Source organism: Phyllopteryx taeniolatus, chromosome 23 (genome assembly GCF_024500385.1).
Source record: "Phyllopteryx taeniolatus isolate TA_2022b chromosome 23, UOR_Ptae_1.2, whole genome shotgun sequence".
Taxonomy (NCBI): domain Eukaryota; kingdom Metazoa; phylum Chordata; class Actinopteri; order Syngnathiformes; family Syngnathidae; genus Phyllopteryx; species Phyllopteryx taeniolatus.
Window position 1 is genome coordinate 5,632,837 of NC_084524.1, and position 10,802 is coordinate 5,643,638.

Consider the following 10,802-nt stretch of genomic DNA (forward strand, 5'->3'; position numbering starts at 1 on the left):
GCGCAATGACGACGTTCAACCGCTAGAGGTCGGTGTTTGTCCGTAGTTACGTAACATTAAAATTTAAATTTATAAAACTATAAATATAAATGTGTCTCAAGTGGATGTATATTTCTATTTATAGTATTAGCATTTACTGTACTATTATTACTAGTATTAGTATTATACAATGATGATAATATTTTCATGACACGCATAAAAATGGCGTCGTCATAAATGAGTTCCATCTGCAAACGTAAGCGCCGTTTATAGCATGAGATGTATAATATCATCTTTATGTACGCTATGCTCTAGAGAGCCAACAGGTGGCTCCGTGGCGCAATGGACAGCGCATTGGACTTCTAGATTATCAATGTAGTAATTCAAAGGTTGTGGGTTCGAGTCCCACCGGAGTCGCTCTTTTTATGTCATTCTTGGTTGAGTGTCAAAATAAAGTCCACTCAACATTTAAAGGGAAAATAGAGAGTTTCTTCTGTGGCAAAAGCTGTACGTGCTAGATGTGTTACACGTAGCTGTTTTACGAGAGTCCCTGCGCATGCGTATTGAGGTTGGTTCTACCCGAGCTGCAACTAGTGTGGCACCGGGTGGACCCACCTAGCACCATAGGCTAGATAGAAGTAGCTAGCTGTAGTTGTGCGCAGCTGTACAACGGACACTATTCACACGCTTTTTGAGAAATGATTCATCCACTCAACGGCGGCATTTCAGTCTGTAGCACCGCCTGCTGCTTTTTGCACGTTTTTCGCCGCGTTTTGTCCCCCATTGTCGACGTTAGCGTGCTGGTCAGTTAGCCTCGGTGAGCTAAGTAGCCAGCTTTACCTACTGTTCTAGGTGTCAAAATTTGCAGTGACTTCATTGGGTTGCTTGAGCAACTAACAACTTTGGGACACGTCAAGGTAAACATGTTATTATTAGTTATCTTTTTTTGTCATTTTGGTTCGTGGCATAACACGGACGGGACAATAAATAATGTTATTTGCAATGCAACGCGTTGAACTTTGACCTGTCAGGCCACACAACACCAGGAGTAGATAATGTGCCCGAGCTCATCACATTTGGAGTGTCTAAAACTCTGGTTGTTTATTTTATCTAACTACCCTCCTCTTGTCTCTGTCTGTAGGGTTCTGCACATTGGTGTGTGGGTTCCGGTGGGTGTCATGTCCGAGCCCAAGACAGCCACTCCAACCCCTGCTGGAGACACATACAAGGGATGGGTGTTCAAGTGGACGAATTACATCAAGGGTTATCAGCGGCGCTGGTTCGTCTTGAGCAATGGCTTGTTGTCCTACTACAGGTATGACAATGCCCAGAAAAAAAAAAAAAAAGAGAGATGGTCAGGCAGCTGTTTCCACCCCAGTTTCGTTTTTCAAATGTTTGTGTTTGAGGTGCAGCAATGGATCGATTAATCGACAAGTCTTCGATTGTCAAATTAATTGACAACTATTTTGACAATCAATTCATCGTTGAGATTAATTTTAGCCTCTCCACAGTAGATACATATTCACCAATTGTATGACTTTCATGGTTACGCAATTATTTTAATTTTTCCGGAATATTTATTTGTATTCCTATTATTTTTGTAATCTATTATTATGTTTTATTTTGTAAGGATTATTTTCCCTCTTGACTTACAAGTGGTAATGAGCCACACAATCATAATTTTTTTTTTTGTATAAGTTTATGTATTATTTGTAATACATTTTTTATTATTAAATGTATTAATTGTTTGATGAATTTCAGGACCACATTAATATTTTAATGCATGTATTTTAATAATGTGTACATATTTTGACTTCCAGGGCCACATAATTATTTAAATGTTGACTGTTTTTTTAATGAGCCATAATTAAAAACAAAAATTTCCGCCACTTGTCTTGACTTTTCAGGACTCAGGCGGAAATGGGGCACACGTGCCGCGGCACCATCAATCTGGCGACGGCGACCATCACGGTGGACGACGCGTGCAACTTCGTCATCTCCAACGGCGGCGCGCAGACGTACCACCTGAAGGCCAGCTGCGAGGTGGAGCGACAGCGCTGGATCACCGCGCTGGAGCTGGCCAAGGCCAAAGCGGCACGACTTCAACCCGAGTCGGGTAAAAGACACAGAGACGCAAACCAAAACACTGGCGGTAATGGAAAAGTTTTTCCATTGTCGATCGAATTGATTTAAAGTAACAATTTTCACTGTCATACATTGATATTTTTTTACCCTGGAGCTATGACTTTATTCTCGTAACATTACTTTTTTTTGTTGTAAAAGATTATTGTATTATTATATATTATACTTGCCTCCTAAAATTACGACTACTGTCATGACATTGTCATGTTATGACTCTTGTAATGTCACTGGTTATCTTGTTGAATTGAGTGTTTTGTATTATAACATTTCATTGCAATACAACTTTATTCTAATAACATCACAAGGTTTTTCTTTTATTTGGGACTTTTTACATAATTGTTAATGACTACTGCATTCTCGTAATATCACGGTTTACCTCATAAAATTGCCATTTTAAGTCTTGCATTATATCATTTAGTCACAAAACTACAATGTGATTCAAAACATTACTGGGTTTTTATCGTAATTTAGAAATGTTTCTTTTTAACTGTTTACATATAGAGTATTTCTCTTGGAAAATTATCACTTTAGTCTTGCATTACAATATTTCATTGTAAAACTAGGACTATTCACGTAGTATCCCAAGGTTTTTATTGCAATTGCAACTATTTACGTAAAAGAACTTTTTACCAAAACATTCGGAAAATTACGACTATGGGAATGACATTGGATCGATCTTTCTCTTTAGTCCAACTATTCTTGGAAAATTACTACTGTTGAATCTAGTAATATTACAACTTTAGTGGAAAAAAGTATCCAAAAATTACTACTTTAGTCTCTCTTTTTACACCTTTTAAGAATACATCAACAGCCATGTAGGAGGAAATTGAACGGATTTGTTCGTGCCCTCATTGTGAACAGATGACTCAGGTGACGACTTCTCCCAGTCGCCCCCGACCGCACCTTCCGGTAAAGGCGGCGGCGGCCCGCAGAATTCTGAAGTCCAGTCGGCGCTCCGGATCCTGGGCAGCAAGGTGGAGGATCTGAGCACGTGCAACGATCTCATCTCCAAGCACGGCTCCGCTCTCCAGAGGTCGGTCCATCTTCAGCAATACAATCCCTGTATCGTCTGTTTATTCATTTTCAATCAGCAATTTAAAATAACACAAATAAAATGAAATGTGACTAATACACAAACACAAAAATGGAAAAAAAAGGCCAGATTTTTCATCGATTGATCTTATAAATTGAAAAACGGGCCGCAGTGTTGAGTTTCGGTAACTGGTTGTGTTTAGGCGCCGTGGAAGTTTGATAATGAGCTTTAGTAAAGCTATGTGTGAATTTAATTCAAGGTTTAACTTTTTTTTACTCCTTTTTATGTAGCTTGCCTGTAATGTCAAGCATCTTTGAGAACTTTTTGAAGAGCTATATAAATGAAAGTGACCCGAAATTTAGAAAGTAGCCGTCTCTTGGCCGACTTTTTGTCTCGAGTTACGAGCAAAATCTGAGTTATGAGTGCTGAATGGTGGCAGCAAACTTCACAACATGCAGCAGCTAGTGAGCAATTCTTCAAAAACAAGGCTAAGTGTTTCAAGCTGTTTTTTTTCCACTCCCAGTTTAAACTAAAAATAAAACAGAATTACACGTGGTGTGTATTGAACCAAATGCTAACATACAATGCAAGGTGCCATAGACGGGCTTATAAAACTAGCGTTAATGTTGCGTAATATTTTTGGTCCGAGCTTACAATTGTGATATTAAAAAAAAAATAAAATAAAAAAATACACAAAAATTGTCACTTTTTAGATTTGTGTGTGTTTTTATTTTTTTGAATTTTTTTTTTTTTTTTTATGATTGCCAATTGACAAGGGCGAGAATGTATGATACTTGCCAACTGTGCTGCAGGTCTTTGTCGGAGCTGGACAGTTTGCGTCTGACGGGAGAGGCGGGAGATAAAATTCGTCAGGTGACGGAGAGAGCCACGCTGTTCCGCATCACCTCCAACGCAATGATCAATGTCAGTGCACACTTGACACTTCCCCACAACATTATGTATATGTAGTTTTACCCCCAAAATAATGCTACGTTCACACCGGACGGAGTTTGATTGCGGGGAGTTTTTTTTATTTTTTGTCTTGGTTTCCCCCTTCATAGTTCTTCTCACTGTGAGTAGTATGTGTCACACAGCTGCGGGTGCCCACAACCCACGACAGTCATCTTGCCCTCCTTTGTATTCCATTCAACAACTTCAAGATACTGTTTGTGACGACGTATATTCTCACGACGATTAGCTCTCGCGATGCGATTTCTGGCTTGAAGTTCACATTTCCCAACGCGAGTGAATGGGTGAAAAAGGGAATTTTTGTGCGCTCGCGCCACCCGCATCACGTCAAACGCGTCATACGTAGCTTGGCACGGGTTCGCGTCTGTTCACGTGTTTGCTTGGACATGAAATGTAATCAGGTTGCGTGAGTGGTTCAATTTGTGTCCTGTGTGAACGCAGCAGAACACTTTATTCTTTTAATGCCACTATCATTAATACAATAATAATGAATGATAATTCAATAGTAACTTTTATCTCACAAAGTTACGACTTAGTTTTCATGACATTACCAAGTTTTTAATGATGAAAGATTGCAGTAAAAATAGAAACCACTCTTGGTCTTTTTCCCTTGTAAAATCACAATATTGTGATTTTTTTTTTCCTTTCTTTTTTTTTTTTTGGGAGGGTAAAATTCTTATGAATATATTCTCGTGACGTTAAGACCTTTTACCTTGTAAAATGATGACTAATTAAAAATGTGGTAATATTCTGAAATATTTTGTTGTTGTAATTACTACTTAATTCTCATAGTGTGTATATATATATATATATATATATATATATATATATGGAGGTCTTAAATTTTCAACACTATTCCTATAATACTTTTTATTGCATGAAATGAAGACCTCAAACTCTAAAATGACAATTTTAATCTTATACATAATAAAATTTATTTAATGTGTGTAATATAACATTGTCCCAAACATTAAATCATTCAATTCATATTTACATTGCAGTTGTTGTAATATTACTTACTATTTTTTTCAGAAATTAAATTCCTACTTTTTTTTTCTCAAGCATTACAAAGCAACGGCACGACAGGCTCCTTTCTTCTAATTCCGTTTTATTTTTTTTTTTGTCCCAATTGAACTTTGAAGGCGTGCAGAGACTTCCTGGCGCTGGCGCAGGCGCACAGCAAACGTTGGCAGAAGGCGCTGCAGGCGGAGCGGGAGCAGCGGGTGCGACTGGAGGAGACTCTGGAGCAGCTGGCCAAGCAGCACAACCACCTGGAGCGAGCCTTCCGCGGGGCCGCCGCGCAGGCCAACGCCACCGCCGACAATAAGAGTAACGAGTCGCAGCAGCCCCTTAAAAATTAGCACTTCCTTCACATAGCATCGCCACTTTTATTCTCGGAAAATGAGGGCTAGACTCACGTCATATTATGAGGTTATTCTCGTAATTTCAAGTTTGTTCTTGTAATATTTGGTTATATAATGAAAGCTTCACTCATAAAAGATTTAGACTTTATTTTTATCGAATAAAATGAAATGTTTTTATCCCGTAAAATTACAACTGTTCTCGTAGTTCTACTTTAGTCTTGCAGTATTACAATTTATTGCGCAAAATTACATCTGTTTATTTCAACTATATTTCCATAAAATTACCACTTTATTGCTATATCCCCTATAACGATGAATGAGTTGATGACGTTCTTGGTTTTAAAATTACAACTTTATTATCACATTGGAATATATGTTTGATTTTTCAATTACTCTACAACTACGTATAGTCACTTTATCCCCATAATCCCCTCAAATAAGTAAGACTTGATTCTCTCTATATTATGATATTTGATTTCATATTTGTTTTCCTTCTTATCATGGGATTGGGTAGGCGCCGTCGGAGCGGCAAAGGGCGAGGCCAGCGACGAGGATGACGACAACGAGTTCTTCGACGCCGTGGAAGAAGCACCCGAGTTCATCACCGTTCCCGCGGACCCTCACTTCCACAAGTAACTTCCGCACCACGGAACCTTCCTTTTGTTGTTGTTGTTGTTAATATTAACGTGAAAATTGCCATCTTTTCTTCCAGGAGGTCGAGCAGTAACGCCAGCGGATTCAATAGTGAAATGTGTTCAGATGATCAGTCGGTAGGTGACTCGGAAGGCTGCAGCACATATAAATGAGCCATAAAAATATAGTATGTAATTATAAAGTCTCAAATATTTTGTTTTCCAACAATAATGAACTATATTCAAATTTCGAATGTGCCTGTGGATGAAAAAGTGATGCTTGTGGGCAAAATGTACATGCGCGGTACATAGCGGGCTGGGTCTTTTTTTTTCCTCGTCCCCGCTTTTTAGCAACCCGTTTCTTCCTTAACTATTATTACTACTATTTACTCCTCTTAACTGTAATAGTAAATGTTACCAGGTTACTACATTACGTTCTTCTCTCGTAGCATTACAACTTTATTGTTGTGACATTACAAGGTTCCCCTTTCACTTTAGTTTCAAAATATTCAAAGTTTTTATCAAAAAAACCCCAAAGATTGTTTCTGGTAACATTAAAAGGTTTTAACTTTGTCATATGCGTTTTTCTTCTTTCATGTTTGCAACGTCGCGCCACGCGCTGCCTTTCCAGCTGAACGAGGAGCCTCTGGCCATGAACCAGGAGTCGCCCTCGCAGGAGTTGTTGCCGCTGAAGAAGAGGCGCACGCGCATCCCAGACAAGCCCAACTACTCCCTCAACCTGTGGAGCATCATGAAAAACTGCATCGGCAAGGAGCTCTCTAAGATTCCCATGCCCGTGAGTGTCCACAGGATCTATCCGTGTATATATACGTATATGTTACAGAGTTTGCTCACTATTTTTCTCCAGCCGCTGTGACTTACTTGGGTGACATACCTCATACGTGTAGGCAATTAGGGATTTTGGATACAATCTTCTCTAGTGTCTTTATATTTATACTTTTTATTTTTATTTTTTGAAAGGTATGACTTTCTTCTCATAGTCTGGACTTTTCATCCCCCTAGGTGAACTTCAACGAGCCCATTTCTATGCTGCAGCGTCTGTCCGAGGACCTGGAGTACCACGACTTGCTGGACAAGGCGACCAAGTGCCACAGCTCGCTGGAGCAGATGTGCTACGTGGCCGCCTTCTCCGTGTCCTCCTACTCCACCACCGTCCACCGCACGGGCAAGCCCTTCAACCCGCTGCTGGGCGAGACGTACGAGCTGGACCGCCGGCGGGAGAGCGGCTACCGCTCCCTCTGCGAGCAGGTGAGGGTGCCCTTTTTGGGACCCTGACAGAGACTCCAAAAAAGCAGAAATGGACCAATACATTTTGTTTTTTCAATTGGAATTGTTATTGAAACAGTTCTCTTTATCTATCATTCGGTACCACTGTATACTCGTGAAGCAGGCAATGCTAAACAGCAAAGCTTTAGAGTTTTCACCAATTTGCTGCTGCTAATACGCTCGGCAATTGCGGCTCATCCCCAGGTCAGTCACCACCCGCCGGCCGCGGCCCATCACGCCATCTCCGATCGAGGCTGGACTCTTAGGCAGGAAATCACCGTCGCGAGCAAATTTCGGGGCAAATATCTCTCCATCATGCCGTTAGGTAAGGACGCTTCACAGCACACAGCAAAGCGGTGACTCCTTCCTGTGTGGGAAACCTTCACTGGGATGGTCCGCTTCCCCCCGCAGGCACCATTCACGCCATCTTTGAGAAGGGCAACAATCACTACACGTGGAAGAAAGTGACCACCACAGTGCACAACATCATAGTTGGGAAACTCTGGATTGACCAGGTGAGATTCAAATTTTTTGACAATGCACCCCCTTCAACATCGCTAAAATGGCGCACCCCTGCTCCCCCTTTCACACCGTCAAAAGCAGTTTGTTCCAGACGCACCCGTGATAGGTGAAAGGCCAATTTGTTTGTCCGTGTTCAAATATATTTGCGATGTCTGTCTTAGTGTATTTTAATGAGTCTAAAGCATGTGGTCGGGGTATTTTAAAGTTTAAACAATGAATAATTGTTTGTATTTATTCTCTATTGTAGATTTTCACCTGTGGGTCTGGACCGTAACTCCTGCGATGAACGGGATAACCGCATACCAGACCAGTAGTTCTCATACATTTTACCACACATACAACCAAAAAATTCAAAATAAATACTCTGTTATCGAAGTACGAGCTTAATGACAACAACTTAAATAGGTTTTATTCCTTTTATATTATTGTAAGTCGTCGTTGCACAGTTTGAACTTTAAATTCGGTGAATCTTTTGCGTGCCACACATTGATGATCACTAAGCTAGACTATCCTAATACTAAACCAGACCACAAGCTGCTTCAATGACCTCCGGCAAACACAAATTCTTGTTCTGATTGCCGTTTGGTATGCTCAATCAGTTTGGTTGGTTAGTTACCACGATTATGCAAAGAATCCATAACCGATTTCCTGTTTGAGTGTTGGTGCCTTTCTGGGTCGCGGCGATAATTTCGGATGTGCTCTCTAATCGCAGTCGGGAGAGATCGACGTGGTGAACCACACCACCGGAGACCGCTGCCATTTGAAGTTTGCGCCTTACAGTTACTTTTCCAGAGACGTGGCTAGAAAGGTGAGAGGTCCTCCTTTTACTCCTTTTGCGGAATCCGACCACGAGGGCCGATGTCTGTCTCCCGTCAACACCCTCCTCAGGTGACCGGCGTGGTGATGGACAAGGAAGGCAAGGCCCACTACGTGTTGTCGGGCACGTGGGATGAGAAGATGGAGTTTTCCCGAGTGATGCAAAGCACCCGCGGCGGGGAGAACGGCTCCGAGGGCAAACAAAAGACAGTCTACCAAACCCTGAAAGCCAGAGAGGTGTGGCGGAAGAACCCTTTGCCGTAAGTGTGTGGAAATATCAGATGCATCCCGCCATGAATCAAAGCATGTTGGAGCAAAGGCAACTATTAAGGCCGTGCCGTGAGTAGCAAAAACCGGTGATTAATTGACACCTCTCCCCCCATATCACGAGCAACAAATATTCCATTTCACTCTTTCCTTTAAGTAACGTGGACTATTTGTCATCTGTGCTGGTCCACAGTGAAAGCGCGGAGACCATGTACTACTTCACCGCCTTGGCGCTCACGCTAAACGAGCCCGAGGAGCCCGTGGCGCCCACAGACAGCCGGCGCCGACCCGACCAGCGGCTCATGGAGGACGGTCGCTGGGACGAGGCCAACAGCGAGAAGCAGCGGCTGGAAGAGAAGCAGCGCATCGCCCGGCGCGAACGCGAGCGCGAGGCTCTCAGCCAGCGCACCTCCAGCCACGCCGATGAAGGTGAGACCCAGTTCCATCCAACACGCTTCACTTCCTCTCCGATGGGCATAGGGCGGTCCTTCCGGGATTTATGCTCATTTTTGCCCATTTCCGGGCGTCCTTTAACAAAAATGAACAAACTCTCGAAAGTTTGTCCAATTGCCACTTTGAAGCTCATGCAGTATACTAGACCAGCCACCACTCCAGGCCCCTCCTCTTAAAGGCGCCCTGGCTCAAAGTGTGTGAAACTGAAAGAAAAATCCATGTTCCGATTCTCTTTTTCAAAAGCTGTCGATGAGGATTCTCTTACTGATCCGTCACTGAAAAGCAAGTATTCCATCCTCTCTTGTCGTCTTCCTGCGCTCACCTCTGTCCCAGCGGGGGTTTGTGTCTCCTCCTCTAACGCCGACTGTTCGCTCTCCCTAGGCGCACCTCACGACCTCTACAAGGCACTTTGGTTCGAGCGCTGCCAGGACCGGATCACAGGTGAGCAGGTCCACATCTATAAGGGCGGCTACTGGGAAGCCAAGGAGCGCGGCTGCTGGGAGGGCTGCCCAGACATATTTTGACCATCCCCTCAATCATCTAAAGAAACGGCGGGGGGGGGGGGGGGGGGGGAGCTCTGTTTAGGTTCTCTGTTCTAAGAGACCTCAAGGACGGTGGTGGGCCCAGAAGCTTGTCGTGAGTTGTCGTGTCTCTCAATTCTGTGCGATCAATCGGTGGCCTTCTTGAAGTTTATCTGGTTTATCTGATTATTTGTGTCTTAACGTGACGTTGCTTGCTGTGCGGCTGTGTGTGTGGGGTGAGTGTGCTGGTGTGTGGGGGAGGGGGGATTCTCTATTTCAACTGTGATAGAATAGTGTGCGACATCTCTCCTCCTCGCCTTAGACAACCTATGCTCACTTGTCAGAAAAATGCGTGAGCGGCCTGGGCACTCGGGTTTTAATATGGTTGGAAGTAAAAGGAGGCCCAAGTGATTTTTCTTTTCTGTTTTAAAAGAGAAACACTTGTTTTATGGTGTGAAGAATAGACACGAAGTAAATGCAGTGCTGATTAAAAAAGAAAAAAATATATATATATATATATAAATATATATGCAAGCACATTTTGACACCAAAAAAGTGTTGTCTTTTTTTTCTTGTTGTTTGTAAGTGTACTTAATTAAGACAAAGAATCTAAAAGCATCTGATTTTATAAATGTATAATAATGTATGGAGAACGGTGAGGCATTTTTCTGTTGTTTCATGTCACCAAAAAGGGAGATTCTGTGCTCGACCCAGAGCGAAGACATAACATTGTGAGCGATTTTGTATCCAAGGTGAGGAAATCTTTAATAAACGCTGTAATGTTAAACAAATAGCCTTTTGGTTACCTTTCTTTTTG

General features: G+C 42.2%; 1 protein-coding gene and 1 non-coding gene across 5 annotated transcripts; both read left to right on the forward strand.

The window, feature by feature from the left end:
* Nucleotides 1-307: 307 nt before the first annotated feature.
* On the forward strand, nucleotides 308-396 carry trnar-ucu (transfer RNA arginine (anticodon UCU)). Its single transcript is given in 2 exon segments — nucleotides 308-344; nucleotides 361-396. It is a non-coding gene; the product is annotated as a tRNA-Arg (tRNA).
* A 147-nt stretch (nucleotides 397-543) lies between these two features.
* LOC133472940 (oxysterol-binding protein 1-like) lies at nucleotides 544-10,776 on the forward strand. 4 transcript variants are annotated; one of them, XM_061764529.1, is made up of 17 exons: nucleotides 546-896; nucleotides 1,121-1,294; nucleotides 1,887-2,095; nucleotides 2,983-3,154; nucleotides 3,967-4,078; nucleotides 5,266-5,452; nucleotides 6,002-6,119; nucleotides 6,200-6,257; nucleotides 6,751-6,915; nucleotides 7,143-7,388; nucleotides 7,611-7,731; nucleotides 7,818-7,921; nucleotides 8,641-8,736; nucleotides 8,817-9,004; nucleotides 9,205-9,440; nucleotides 9,708-9,746; nucleotides 9,846-10,776. In XM_061764529.1, exons 2-17 carry the CDS (start codon nucleotides 1,158-1,160, stop codon nucleotides 9,986-9,988), a joined length of 2,331 nt encoding a protein of 776 aa, XP_061620513.1. In that variant the 5' UTR covers nucleotides 546-896; nucleotides 1,121-1,157; the 3' UTR covers nucleotides 9,989-10,776. The 4 variants fall into 4 exon arrangements, 3 of the variants coding, with proteins under 3 accessions (XP_061620513.1, XP_061620512.1, XP_061620514.1); XM_061764528.1 differs by having other exon boundaries at nucleotides 9,708-10,776; XM_061764530.1 differs by lacking the exon at nucleotides 9,708-9,746 and having other exon boundaries at nucleotides 547-896.
* The last annotated feature ends 26 nt before the right edge of the window (nucleotides 10,777-10,802 follow it).